General features: G+C 38.7%; 1 protein-coding gene across 2 annotated transcripts in view; it reads right to left on the reverse strand.

The window, feature by feature from the left end:
- The window catches only part of DYNC2LI1 (dynein cytoplasmic 2 light intermediate chain 1), a 29227-nt gene extending 19744 nt beyond the window's left edge, over positions 1–9483 (reverse strand). The window contains exons 1-5 of one of the 2 annotated variants that reach the window (XM_080686448.1): positions 9357–9483; positions 7354–7471; positions 5502–5536; positions 3139–3208; positions 150–238 (exon numbers count right to left, since the gene is read on the reverse strand). In XM_080686448.1, the coding sequence (XP_080542574.1) occupies positions 150–238; positions 3139–3208; positions 5502–5536; positions 7354–7471; positions 9357–9364 (320 nt within the window). In that variant the 5' untranslated portion in view covers positions 9365–9483. The remainder of the gene's footprint in view (positions 1–149; positions 239–3138; positions 3209–5501; positions 5537–7353; positions 7472–9356) is intronic. The other variant, XM_080686449.1, reaches the window with a different exon arrangement.
- Positions 9484–15525: the final 6042 nt, after the last annotated feature.

The following is a 15525-nucleotide window of genomic DNA, read 5'->3' on the forward strand; positions in this document are numbered from 1 at the left end:
CACATAGAAAGGAAGTGAGCATAAGCCTTCAGCAACATACTAGTAAAACTGTCCCCCAAAATTCTGATTCACAAAAGTCTACTCATATTCCCATGGGAAGGACTGACTGGGTGCTTCCTAACTACTGTTCCCGGAGCTGGCTCACTTACCTTAAGGTGTCACTTGTGATCGGTATGCTGATTAAGTCCAATAAAGAGGTTCCTCCACCTAGTTCCCAAAAGTGAGCAATATCTTTTGGCTGAAAAAAAACACACACAACACAGGTATTTTTTCTTCAAATTAACATCTTTTTGAATTTTAAATGCTTATACTTGATTAGCACCAGTCAGTAATAATTATGGATACAAAATACTGTAGTCCTCCATCAACCCTTTCTTGGCAGTCAAAACTTTGCTCTTTGTCTATCCCATCCCTCAAAATGCAACAAAATATCTATTCCAGAATAAAGATGAAGCATTAAGAATATAAATGTACACATATAGTAAATGCCCTAATTCTAATAATTCCTTAACAGAAGACATAAACAGTGCCCTAATTCTGTAAATAGCACATGTAGCAGACACTCAAATGTGATATAAAAATAAGTAGCTGAAAACGTTTGGTATTATCTTTTGGAAAACAGTTATGATTCTAGATAGAAATAAAATCGTGGAATAGGAAAACATCCTGATGTAGGGATGGAAAAGCTCACAAAATCAATTAGACATACAGGTAGGGCATGGGGGATGGGACAGACAGATGGCAGTCCCTGATGCAGACCAGGGTGACCTGAGCAAGGATCTGTGCCGCATGCCCCTGGGGTATCTGACAGGCAGGCTCTCACTGGCAGTAAACAGCTGCTTCCCTTTTTATAGGACTCTTAAGTATGAGGGGATGAAAGGGCTAGGCAGCCAAGTAGCTCGCAAACAAGACCATGACAAGCTCCCTAGACTGCTAGCCAATGACATCTCCGCTTCCGGCCTGATGCTGAGTCGCCTTCAGGATACCAACCCTGTGAGGAGCTGACAAAGGGCTTCCAGGTAGAACACTCAGGGAACATTACATTTAGAAAGACATGAATCTTCTAGAATGAATATGGACAAGCTCAACTTGATAGCACAACGTTTAGAGGAAAAAAATAGGTGAAAAAGAATCACATGAGTTTTTAATGTATCTGTTAACCATGAACTTGGAAGAGACAGATGGTCATTAAAGCAAGTTTTAGATCAGGGGTAGGCAAACTTTTTGACTCGAGGGCCACAATGGGTTCTTAAACTGGACCGGAGGGCCGGAACAAAAGCATGGATGGAGTGTTTGTGTGAACTAATATAAATTCAAAGTAAACATCATTACATAAAAGAGTACGGTCTTTTTTTTTTTTATTTCAATAGTTTTATTCATTTCAAACATTTTAACAAGAAGAATGTAAACACTAATTATTATAATTTGAAACTTCAAAAAATGGAGGAATCATAGCACAATAACATACCTTATATTGAAGATGGCAAAGGCAAAATAAAATTGCCTAACAAAGGAAAGGTACACAAGCCTTTCAAATTAAACTTAAATATAATAAAATAATTTAAAACTAAAACAAATAGAAAAGAACAAAATGTGTAAACAGTAAATTAAACATTTTCTTTAGTGCAACTTCCAAATTATGCCCGGGACGTAGATATAGATGGCAATGTAGACTGGGTTGAAAGGTTTTTGGTCTTTAAAACATCAACTTCAGTGGGAACAGTGTTGTTGGTCTCCTTTTTAGCTAATGCTCTGATACTGTGCTCTCCAGGGGCGTGTCTCCCTACATCACCAGGATAACGTGTCTACACATTCCCAGGGTGACGTCGGGGGACGGGCCCGCGGGCATTACAAGGAGCCTCTGGAAGACTGAGAGGTTGTTCCTTCTACTGAATGGGCGGATATAAATCAGCCCACTCAGAAGAAGGAGCTGCGGCCGTGTTTCCCGACGTTGCCATGTTAACACTGCTGCTGGTGAAGGAGCGGAGGGGAGAGCAAGAGAACCCTCTGCTCTTTCGGCTCCGCGGGCCGGATAGAACAGCCGAACGGGCCGGATTTGGCCCGCGGGCCGTAGTTTGCCCACGGCTGTTTTAGATGAATATATATATTTGACAAATCACCATCTCATAATCACTAAAATTGTTTTTGCTGTTGATATCTGAATTATTAATGCTTGTGGGGGAAGTAATTTTGTCGTTTTGAAATGTTAATTGATTTACAATTTGATGAAAGGACTTTTTAGAGCTCTCCTCAAAAGTTAAGATTATGAAAGTTGTCTCAGAGTTTCCATTTCTAAGTTTATCACTCATGTCAAAGCTCATGTGAGTAACAAAAATAAAGTTCTCCTGTATCTCAATATCTTACTTTTTCTTTTCTTTTTAATTTCAGTTTTAATAACCAACTCTCATTGCTGAATTCAGGAAGAAGCATCAGGTAGTTTTAACTCTTTACATACTGTCTAATGATCAAAGTTTGGACTAAGTCAATCTATAAAAATTTGCCTGTGCTACAGAAGTGGGACCATCTATTCTAGATTGTTCTTCCATACAGTTAACTTTATTTAAGAAATGGCCTCTTTTCCTGTGAGGACTCCAAAAATGCTATAAAATCTCCCTCTATCCTGAAAAATTTCTAACTTTTCTTTGAAGAGACATGAAAACAAGTGAAAATAGGATTATAACCAATTAGGGCCTGCAGTCTAAAATAGTTTGACCAACTTCAGGATATATTTGCTAGTAATTTGCTTTTTGAGCAGTATATTTTCATCAATATTCCACAGGTCAAACATTTTTAGAAGATTTTTTGGGGAGACACAGAAGGTAACTCATATAGTCTCATTTGAAAGAAGAAAAAGTCACATTAATACAATTAATAAATTATGCCCCAAAACCATACAATAAAGTTACAAAGGAATCTTATGCTAGCATTTTAAGACACAACAAATGAGAAGGCTAAGATATTTTCAGTTTGGGTTAGCTTCGTATCTGCTGAGTTGCATTTGAAATTTAAAAGTACATAGCCATGAAGTATAGCCTGATATATTTATTGATTGTAGATAAGATGGAAAATGTAAAACAAAGTCAGCATCATTACTTCTCCGTCTGTGGGCATAGCAATATCACCTAAAAAGACACTCACTGTGTTATGCCCTTTAGCTTTTCTTCCATATGTATACTCCAAGGCTAAGGTTGGTTTTGGTGGTTCATCCCTGTACAATAAAAATAGTATTACCATTATTTCTTTATGCTATCATCTTACTCGATAAATTTTTGCTTCCTCTTAAAACTTTAATCTACTAGTGGAGAAGTTACCTTGTATAGTAGCATTGAGGTAAAAATGATTTTAAAATTATATAAAAAATCAATAAGCCTTCAAAACATCATCCTGATGGATTTTGGTGGCGGCTGCAGAGGTGAGTCACAGTGCCTGCATGACTTGGTAGCCCCTAGAGATACTGTTGGGCCAGCAGAGAAGGCAGTGGGGCTGGCAGTGCTGATGGCTGTCAGGGCACAGGCTCTCCGCATCGAGGCCAGGTGGAAAGCACTGACATCAGGGTCATGCTCAGCCTTGCTATGGGGAGCGGGGAACCTAATGACTATCAATTTAATGAAGACATCAGTGGAGACTTAAATACAGTTCTCCAACTTAAATCCCAGCTCAAATGCAGGCAACATTTACCCTATTGAGAGCTACAAACAAATGACATTAGTGACTCCTAAACATCGACAAATGATTTGAAAAATATTAAAATCATCTTATGAATTATTTACACTACAGCTTACATTGTTTGGTAAGAAGTTTTATAGTTTATTTATTTGTTTGTTTGTTTTACTCTAGTAGAAACACATAACATAAATTAATAATCTTAACCATTTTTAAGTGCACAGTTCAGTAATGTTAAGTATATTCACATTGTTGTGCAACCACACTTCTGAACTTTTTCATCTTACAAAACTGAAACTCCAAACTCGTTAAACAACTCCCCATTTTCTCCTCCCTCCAGCCTCTGGTAAGCTTCTTTGTTTCTATAAATGACTAGATACCTCATATAAGTGGAATCATACAGTATTTTTTGTGTGTGACTAGCATATTTCATTTAGCATATGTCTTCAAGGTTCATCCATGTTGTAGGATTTCATTCCTTTTTAATGCTGAGTAATATTAGTACTGAACTATTTTTAATTTGGAGGATAAAAATAATTTTATATTGTGATTTATATATTTATGCTTATTGAATATTTTGTATATCATTCCTGCATGTATTTTTTTTCATATATATATGGAATAATATTTGGTTCTATTTCCTGTAAGATAAGAATTTCCTTTATGAAACAAAACGCTGCTTTTAAGACAAAATTTTAAAACTCTGATGTTTAACCTACAATTTGAAGAACTGTTCTTTTTCTAAGTAGACTATCAAGGAACCCAAATTCATGATTTTCAGTTCAATGTAGATGTCCTGAGCTGATGTTGTGCTGGATGGCATATTTGTAATGAGAAACACCCCTGCCCTGAAAAGAGCCTTGGTTCCTGGGGATGGAAGGGTGATGTAGGTGTCACGGTGGATGGTTCTCCTAAGAAACAATTCTGCTGACGAGGAATTACACAAAGCCAACATTCTATTAATTGTATTCTTGAATCATATTTTGCAAACGAATGTTTCTTTAATGTGACCTTAAGACCAAATTCCATTTCTCTTGATGTTTTTGGAGAAGTTATAAGAAAGGCATTGGTATAAAGGAACAGAGAAATATCCCCCCAAATTGGTTGGAGGCTTTCCTATCATCTTCCCACAATATCTAGCAATTATAATCCTAAATCTTAATCTGATGTCAGTATAGAAGGTTAAGAAGTACATAAAACAAATGGTAACATGTACAGTTTGAGGACCAACATTCTGCTTCAACATGGTATCCATGAGTAATTTAAAGATTATGACTAACATTCAAATAATCATGGACTAGATAGAATAAAAACAATTAAAATACCACAGCAGTGTAGCCAAAAAGGAAGTACTAGCATAGGCTGTGTAGTCATGTTAATTTCTCCACCAATAGGGAAATCCAATATTAATGCTGTATAATTTTTTTTTAGTTACTATTGGCTTTATTTTTCAAAGAAGGTCTTAAAGACCATACTAAGGGTTTACTAAGAATTATTTTGTTTGTGCCTCAAAACTGTTCTCCTTCCATATGTCTTTTAGTATCTAACTTGCCTTATGCAACTGGAATAAGCAAAAAATGTAGTCTTAGCCGAAACCGGTTTGGCTCAGTGGATAGAGCATCAGCCTGTGGACTGAAGGGTCCTGGGTTCGATTCCGGTCAAGGGCATGTACCTTGGTTGCGGGCACATCCTCAGTGGGAGGTGTGCAGGAGGCAGCTGATCGATGTTTCTCTCTCATCGATGTTTCTAGCTTTCTATCCCTCTCCCTTCCTCTCTGTAAAATATCAATAAAATATATTTTAAAAAAATGTAGTCTTAAACGTTAACATAACACTTACCTGTCAAGAGATCTTAGAATAATAGTAGTCTTGCCCTAGAAATTTAAAAACGCAATACTGTTAATGTCATCCATATGTAAAATTTTACTATTGTTCATAGTTGTGGCCCAAAATAGCTTTTTAATTACTTAAATGATAAATTACCTGGAAACTAGAAACTTTCAGAAATGTTCCCAAGTTTGATAAGTGGAAAAAGTTAACTGTCAACTTTCCATCACAGTGTAACTACACTGCTATTATTATAATTATAAAGTCACTTGGATGACAAATACTAGCAAATCATACCTCACTTTAGTGGTCAACTTGTCAGCTGTCTTAAATTTTCTCTTTACTCATCAATGCTAATTACTGGTTAAGCTGATGATTAGTGTCTTCTAAAATGTTTGAATTCTAATTGTTGAAGTAGAAATAAAGAAAAAAGATAACATACAAATAAAGGACATGTTGCAAATATGTTCAAAGTAAGCAATCCAGATACTTGGTTAGAGTATTTTTTGTTTTATTTCTAGAGGATATACTTATTCTAAGTATTTTTTTAGGACCACATACATAAATTATTTTAATATAATTAAAAAATACAAAAGACTGTAAAAAAGGGCCCAATCTAATGAAATTAAGGACAAAACCAATAGCATAAATGAAAGACTCTCACATCTCAAGCTCAACCTTAGTGAATAGGGTTATGTGATTACTAAATTTTTCTCTTTTTTCTTTATTTTTTTCCCATCACCATTTAAATTTTCCTATACAATAAAACCAAAGCTCAGCATCTGGAAAAAGAGAAGCTGGCAGACCTGCTCTAGTCTATTATAATGAAACAAAACCTCAAAATTTCTGTTGCATCCTGGGAATTACACATTAGAATAATTCTAGTTAAGAGTTACTGAGATCATGACAGATAGAGAATCCATGACTGACATAAAGTCCATGACACAGAAGACACGGCTGAATGAAATGAAGATAATACGGAAACAGATACTCAGGGAGACATGTGGGTTGCCATTAACTATTTGACGAGCCATTTTATAACATTTGAAAATTTAGCAAATAGAAGAGGAATTTGATTTAGTCCCATAGTTTTATGGGTCAGAATTAGGACCAATGGGTGGACGTTACAAACTGAAGTTTTCTAATAACTCGGAGTTAACAAAAATCAAAACAGGCTACAGTTGTGGAAGAGAACTCCCCCACTGCTGGAGATGTTCAAACTCTAAAACCACTGTTTGCAATAGCCCTTAACCTTTTCGGGAGGTGTTAGAATGCTGGGATATTCTAATTTCCCAGGAAAAATGCACTGATGCACAATCACACAATTTTGCATACATTTCTAGGGAGTTCACTGACCCCAAGAAGTACCTCTATGGTCCCCAGGGTTAAGTATCCCTATTGTAGAAAACTAGAATATCTCCACGTTTCCTTCAACTTCTGTGACCCCAGTTAAGTGAAGGTTAACTATACCATACCTATATAGGTCATGTTTGTATTATCTATATGCTTATTTCCGTTGTACAAGTGGTCATCAGGTTAGTATTTATGGTGCCTTTGTGCAAACTGGGAAGAGATGGCTCATCTGGGCAGTCTAATTAGAAACAAGTGCCCCTTCCTCCAAGCTGCTGTGGCCCACGTCATGGCACACCAATGACAAGTGTTCAGGCCAGATGTGAGTACCCACTCACCCATAAGCAGGACACCCTCATATGGGGCATAACCAGCTCCAATGTAACCAGCAGGCCAGAGACTCATTAGATGGTTCAAGAGTTGAAGTATCCACATTTTTATCAAAGTATTAATATAAATTTTACCGCTAATTGTTAAATCATCACAATACTTGGAAAAAATTGGGAAAAATTACCCCATTTTTACTGCCAATGAAGAAAACAGATTTTTCTCCAATTTCAACTCCATCGCCTTCACTTCCGTTACTTTCCCGTTTTTCCACTTCAGCTTTTGCAATTTCCCAGAGTGTTTCACTAAATGAGAGGCAGAAAAACAAAATTCAGAGAAACAAGAAGACTCCTTTTCAATATTTATTTCAAGCTCAGAGAACTTTTATTTCAGTCAAATTTATAGAACGAATCAACATTATTTTCTGGAGGACAATAAACTGGTAAAATTGCTGAGGATTAGTTATTTTCTTTGTACTGGTTCATCAAAGAAGCTGAACATGATATGAAGAGCCTTTCGCACCAGACTTGGAGGGTTTCTTATTCTGGGGCTTCCAGGCAAGGCTGAAAGCTGTATGTGTTCACTTCTCAGACACATATGAATATCCAACTTTGGGAAATATACAACTTGAAAAACAACATCTAGGAAAATGGGGGAAGGTGTAAAACCAGTATTCCAAATTATCTCTGCTCCCTCAACTATTCCTATTTTTTAAATTGTATTTTTAGCTCAGGATTCCCTTATTTTTAATACAGAAAATATAAAGAAGAAAAAAAATCACCCAAAATCACATTTTGAAAATCATTCTTTCATTCATATCTCTACACACATATATAATTTTACATAAATATGATTACAACATTTTTTTAAATTAAAACTTAACATGGAAAATGGAGTATTGGACTGAAAAGAATGAGCAAGATCTGATGTGTTGTAAGCCTGAATCTGCTATGTTCTACATATGCCAACTTAGGCAAATTAGCCAACTTCTCTGGATCCTTCATTCCTTATTAGTTCAACAAATATTGGGCACCTAATATTTGCAGGTTTCTGTGCTGGTCCCCAGGCTCACCTGTTTCTTCATCTCTAGAATGCTAATAAAAAAGAATACCAACCTTATAAGATTGTCATGATTGATTATTAAAAAGTGTCATTTAGTTTAGGGCTTGGCCTCTGTATAATTATTAAGAGCTTATAATAATTGTTATTCAAGAACCCAGGATGAAGAAAGGAGCTAAAACAGGTGTCCCTAAATGTTTGCACTAAAATTCACACATTTATTTCACAGGTGAGCCCCCTGGAACTCAGTCCAGGCCTGTCTGCTCTTTATTTACATGCCATTCTCTCAGAGCGTGATTATTTGCTTTCCAACTTCCCAAAGAGAGGAGAGAAGGAGGTGCTGCGACCAGTTCTGCCACGGGTGGAAATTGATAACTGCAGCCAGGACTTTAAAATGGTAACCAATGATACGTGTACTGGAAAACTGACGATTTTTCACACAAGATTCATAGCCTCCAGAGACCACACTGCCAATCCACAAGGGGAGAAAACCCGATTCGCGCTGCTCTGTGGTGGACGCCAGGAACCCAGTCTCCTGCACGACCTTATAAACTGTTCAGAGAAGGTTCAGGGGCGGCCTTGAGAACAGGTCCTTAAAACTGGCACCACAGAATCGAAGAGCTAAAATGTATTTAACAGGTCATTCATATCCCCTCCGCTCCGCTCCCCCCCGCTTTTAAACATGAGCGTGCACTTGGTGCTTCCGCAAGCTCCCCCTCGTTTACTGTTGTTGTGGACCCCTGCACCAGGAGGGGGTCCCCAAGGAAGTGGCTTTGTGGTCTAGTTCACCGCCTGAACCCCTGCTCCCAGGGCATTCCCTGGCCTGCAAGAAACTTTTATTAAGTGCATGGTTGGAGTTGAATGTTTCAAAATCTCGTCCTTTCTACCTGTGGAACTTTCGGCAGAATCCACACGCGCAAGCGCAGTTCCTACGGGTCTCTGCCCATCAGGTACGGGTTGCAAACAGGACAGACCTGTAATTCTCTCCCACTATCTGGTCCCGCGTGGGCTCCCCTCCCAAAATATACCCCCAACGGCCTCTCCCTCCCCACCCCTTCCACGCTAGGGTGGGAAAGAGGGGGGGCTATCGAGGGGAGCGTAAGCCTGGCGCAAGCAGGGATGCGGGGATACCTGGGCATAGTGACTCTGCAGCCCCAGGGTCCGAGCTCCGCGTAGGGCCCAGTTTAGAAATTAGACCGCAAGCTCCGAGGTGGGCCCAGGCGAGCAGGCTCTTCGGTTGCCATGGGAGCGACGTCACAGGCTGGGTTGCGTGCAGAAGAATGGCTTTATGGGAAATGTAGTTCTCAGTGTTCTTTTTCAAGTCTCAAGCTCAGCCTCATCTTCCAGAATATGCAAGAACGAAGTGACACGTGGTAACAAACCCTTTGATCTAAAAGTTCTCGGCTGGAAATGTTCTTTCATTAAAAAAAAAAATTCTATTGAGTACCGAATTCTTTCTCTTCTCTTTTCTCTCTTCTCTCTCTCTCCCTTAAATCTCCCCCTCCTTTCTCCCTTACATCTCTCTCTCCTCCTTCCCTTCCACTCTCTAGAAATCTCCCGAGCTATTTTCTAGTGATTTACTGGCGGCAAAGAATATTACGATTTTTGTATTTCCCAACTTTCTACTTATTTGTTTCAGGTTTTATGCAACAGCACACTATTTATTAATAAGTTAATAACGTCAATGCATTCCACAACATTTCATTTACTTTACCTCCAAATCAATAATAAATATTGAGTTATTACTATATGCAAAACTGTGTGCTGCACAGAGTAAGAAATGAAGCAATGAGTAAGATAAGATCCTTACCCTTGAGAAAGATATACAATAGTAATTATAATAACCTAAAGGTAGCCAGTGATATAAACTATTGCAGAAGTCCCCAAAATTACATAAGAATAAGTGACTATGCCCAGTGCTGTTGGTGGAACATTCATGGCAGTGGCAGTAGTTGATCTGTCTTGAATGCTGAGTAGACCCAGGCTTTCCAGATGTCCTGGATATTTGAAGGAGATACTCTCCCTGCACCCTTCTGCCACTGGCTCAGTTTCTATGGCGTAATGTTCAGGAACATGGACCTTAAAGTGAGATAGACCTAGATATAAATCCTGACTCAGCCACACTGTGAACATTTGTGTCTTGTTTTGGAGTTATTTGCTAATAGATATTGCCTTAGTAAGATTTATTGTTTCTTGCCTATTACTGGACCTCACTTACAGTATATGATGAAGATTTTTGGATTGATGTTGATTATAAATATGCCTTCAGAATCATTGTGATTGTTCAACTTAGGTAAAATTATAATATGAAGCCAGTGTTTATCCCATCTCCTCACCCCAGCCTCTGCCCAGGCCACTGTAGGACTGACCTTCCCACTTTCCCACTTAAATACCCAAGAAAAGCCCGAGGTTTGGTTCCACTGAAATATGGTATGAAACTCACTTTACCCTAAATATTCTTGTGTGGACTTTACATTAATTTGGAGTTTGAAATTACTCATGCATCAGTAAAACCCCTTTCTTCTTTTAGGGGAAAGAGAGTAGGGGAGAAACGTGAGAGGAGATGCAATTTCTACATGAGCCATGTGGCAGAGAAACTTCTCTGTTACTCCTGCTCCCTATTCCCCCCCATTTCAGTCCCTACAATCCTGAAGCCTTGGCTCCACAGACATCAGCCCAGAGACTGCATTGAGGGAGTCCAAATTCCCTGGCAGCTCAGGGCAGGAGAATGGGTGAAATGTGTTCTTGGCATCCCAGGAACACTGACAGCCTTTTTCTGGAGAAATATGGTTATCCATGGTGGTTAGTGCTTCAGGATTATACTTCAGTAAAATTATGGGTTAAATGTGTTCTTCCAGGAACCTGACCACCTTTTATTTTTTTTCTATTAAAAAAATTCCAACCAACCAACTAATATACACAATTTTAGAACAAAGATTCTATAAGTTGTGACTAACTTTTCTTGTAAATGGAGAGTTAAATTGATTTCCAAGCTCTGACACACACATACACAAAACCCAGAACCCTTAAAAATAAATTTTTAGAAAACAGTCCATTCAACTCATCTATATGCAATAAGCTCCCTTAAGGGGTTAATATGAAATCATGGGAGAAGCCCATGATTTACACATATTGTATATGTGTCAATATGGATACACATGTATTAAAATTATAACTTGCCCAAACAGCTTCCTTTTATATGGATAAAACAAAGCAACACTGAAAGATAAAGCATGAATACAAGAGAAAGAGGTAATAACTACCATTTTCATTATGAGTACACCTCAGTTTTGACAATGAAAACATTAGCTACTTCTTTAAGATTATTCAAAAAATAATGCTCAAAATGGGTTTTATAAGTCATTTATTATGATTGAAAGGTAAGAAAATGATAGGAGAACACATATTACAATTAAACATGGAACATTATTCTCTTGTAGCCAATCATAATAACATAGTTTTAATTTTTAAGTGTCTATATAAGTAATTTCCCAGAAAATGAAATTTTCACATCATCAGTTACAGAAAATTGACTTCTTTCCATCAAAATATTTTATCTCTGCTCTATCAAAAATTAATACTGAGTCTAGGGTACTAAGGATTAAGCCAGCCGTGGGCAAACTATGGCCCGCGGGCCGGATCCGGCTGTTCTATCCGGTTCTCTTGCTCTCCCCTCCGCTCCTTTACTTTGAATTTATATTAGTTCACACAAACACTCCATCCATGCTTTTGTTCCGGCCCTCCGGTCCAGTTTAAGAACCCATTGTGGCCCTCGAGTCAAAAAGTTTGCCCACCCCTGGTAAGCTAAGCCTTCACAGCTTGTTTAAATTAGAAGAATTAGGGTTGCTTACCAAATGGTGAACTAACTATTGCCTGGGAATAAAGTTCTCACACATATTTAACAGCTCTGCCAAGCCTCTGGCTCACCAACTAATGATTTTTAAATGGTTTTCTGGGAACTTAAAAAACTCTATTGTATCCCCGCCAAAAAGCCTCCTGAGAGGCATCCCAAACTTGTAACCAGTTTATTCTCTAAAACTAAGTTGCTTACACAATAAGTGGTTGTGGCTCAAAAGCTAGGGGAAATAGTAAATGGAAATCTCTTTCTATGGTTTGTTGTTGTTGCTATTCTTGTTTTGTCATTACCAACAAAGCAACATCTTACTTAAGCAGCACACATCTTGGCTCTGTCCTTTCTAGGGATGCTAGTATGGGATGGAACATTTGTAAAAGGCTTAGTATGAGAATAGTATACTGCCATAGGGAGAACGCAGCAAAGAAGAAAATATGAAGGCTCTGCCAACAAATTAATTCAAGCAGATAACATTTTTTTATTGGTTAATAAAAATACCATACACAAAGTGATAAATATGTCAAAAAATAAATACAAATATTCTACACATAAATAAAATTAAGTATACTGATTACCATCACAATTAAACATCTTATAATTTTCATGTCTTATCACAGTTTCATATTTATCAAGAATACTAATTACTATGTCCTGACACATACTACAATGTACTGACCATTTATGTAACCTAGTAAAAGAATATATTTCTAGGCTCTTTCAACTGAAATTTCACCTCCTTTGACAGAACTATTACTTTCTCTTTTCTTATGCAAACTACAATGAAAAAGGACCATATGAGGCAAAAATTTAAGAACTGTCTTTGTTTTCAAAGATATTATTATTTAGCAAAGCAAGGTCAAGATGGCCCAGCACCCAATGCAATGAAATGTGGGCAACAGTCCAGTAAACTCAGACTCTGTTGACAACCAAGGAATGTTAGGAATCACTGTCTCCTTTTAAATTTTACACTCTTGTGATCTGAAAAGCTGACGGTGTATACTTCCTAATATCACATAGGAAGTTCTGGCTACCTAACTCCTGTTTTTTCACACAATGATTCATCAGGCCAGAAGATTTACTGAACTTGCTCTGAAAATTTACACATAAATACCATCCTGCAGCTGTTTATTACACTGTGCACTCCATTTCTTTCCAAATACATTAATTAAAATACATTTAATTACAGTACTTTGTTTTTTGGCAGTATTTCCAAATATTCAACTGGTTTGCCAAATAAGAGTTTGGAATCTCCCTTTCTAAAGATTGCCAGAATATTTTTTAAAAGAAGAAGCAGAACAACAACAACAACCAGGAGAAACCAAGATGGCAGCATAGGTAAACACCTAAACTGCTGCCTCGCACAACAATTTCAAAACTACAACTAAAAGACAAAATGGACATCATCCAGAACCACAGGAAGGCTGGCTGAGTGGAAATTCTACAACTAGAAGGAAAGAGAAAAGCACACTGAGACTCAGAGGAGCTGCAGGAGGCAGAGGTACTGAGACGCACGCGTGCACCAAGAGGACTGGCAACTCAGTACGCGGCTGGCTTTCTCAAGCGGGAGGGAGAAAAAAGCTCCCGACTGCGCTGAACTCCAGTACTGGGTGAGACTCTGGGGACCCAGACTCATACAGGGTGAAACTGGACTGTCAGGAAAGAGAAAAGCACAATGAGACTCAGAGGAACTGTGGAAGGCCGAGGTACCGAGGCGCGTGTGCAGAGAGGGCGGGCAACTGAGTACGCGGCTGGCTTTCTCAAGAGGGAGGAAGACAAGCTCCCAACTGCACTGAACTCCAGTTCCGGGTGAGACTCTGGGGACCCAAACTCATTCGGGGAGAAACTGGACTGTCTGGCAGTGGGCAGAACTCGAGGGTGGCTTTCTCTCAGAGGTGCTTGCAGCGATTACCATGGGACACTGAGACACAGGGGCCTATTAGGGCAGGGCTGACGGGAAACCAATGCTGTCTGCTCCGCCCTGAGACTCCGCCCCATCCAAGCTGAGCACAGAGGCTTTTGCAAGTCTTGTTTCATAAGGGTGTCTCCAGCACAGAAGTTCTCCCAACGTAGACACAGCTGATCCTCACAGCCAATTGGCCTGGAGGTCAATTCCTCCCAGTGATACCAACAACAATCAAGGCTTAACTACAACAGGACTGTGCACACAGCCTACAAAAGGGTGCACCAAGAGTGTCCACCTCAGGTAACTGGGGAGGCTAAGCCACTGGGCCCTATAGGACACCTATCACACAAAGCCACTCTATCAACTTAGGGGAGCAGCCAAAATGCGGAGACAAAGAAACAGATCACAAATGAAAGAAATGGAGGAAAGCAAACGACTGGATATAGAGTTCAAAACCATGGTTATAAGGTTTTTCAAAAATTTTCTAGAAAAGGCCGATAAATTTAGTGAGAACCTCGAGGATATGAAAAAGGACCAATTAGAAATTAAGCATACACTGACTGAAATAAAAAATGTTATACAGAGATCTAACAGCAGACTAGAGGATCGCAGGAATCAAGTCAAAGATTTGAAATACAAAGAAGCAAAAAACACTCAACCGGAAAAGCAAAAAGAAAAAAGAATCCAAAAATATGAAGATAGTGTAAGGAGCCTCTGGGACAACTTCAAGTGTACCAACATCAGAATTATGGGGGTGCCAGAAGAAGAGAGAGAGCAAGATACTGAAAACCTATTTGAAGAAATAATGACCGAAAACTTCCCCCACCTGGTGAAAGAAATAGACTTACTACTCCAGGAAGCACAGAGAACCCCAAACAAAAGGAATCCAAAGAGGACCACACCAAGACACATCATAATTAAAATGCCAAGAGCAAAAGACAGAGAGAGAATATTAAAAGTAGCAAGAGAAAAACAGTTAGTTACCTACAAGGGAGCACCCATACGATTGTCAGCTGATTTCTCAACAGAAACTATGCAGGCCAGACAGGAGTGGCAAGAAATATTCAAAGTGATGAATAGCAAGAACCTACAACCGAGATTACTCTACCCAGCAAAGCTATCATTCAGAATTGAAGGGCAGATAAAGAGCTTCACAGATAAGAAAAAGGTAAAGGAGTTCATCACCACCAAACCAGTATTATATGAAATGCTGAAAGGTATTTTTAAGAGGAGGAAGAAGAAGAAAAAGGTAAAGATAAAAATTATAAACAACAAATACACATCTATCAACAAGTGAATCTAAAAATCAAGTGAATAAAAAAATCTGATTAACAGAATAAACTGGTGAATATAATAGAATCAGGGGCATAGAAAGGGAGTGGACTGACAAGTCTCGGGGGGAAAGGGGTGTGGGGGGTGCAGGAAGAGACTGAAAAAAAATTGCACACCTATGGATGAGGACAGTGAGGGGGGGTAAGGGCAGAGGATGGGGTGGGAACTGGGTGGAGGGGAGCTATGGGGGAAAAAAGAGGAACAATTGTAAT

This window comes from Plecotus auritus (genome assembly GCF_963455305.1).
Source record: "Plecotus auritus genome assembly, chromosome: 8".
NCBI classification, from domain to species: Eukaryota; Metazoa; Chordata; class Mammalia; order Chiroptera; family Vespertilionidae; genus Plecotus; species Plecotus auritus.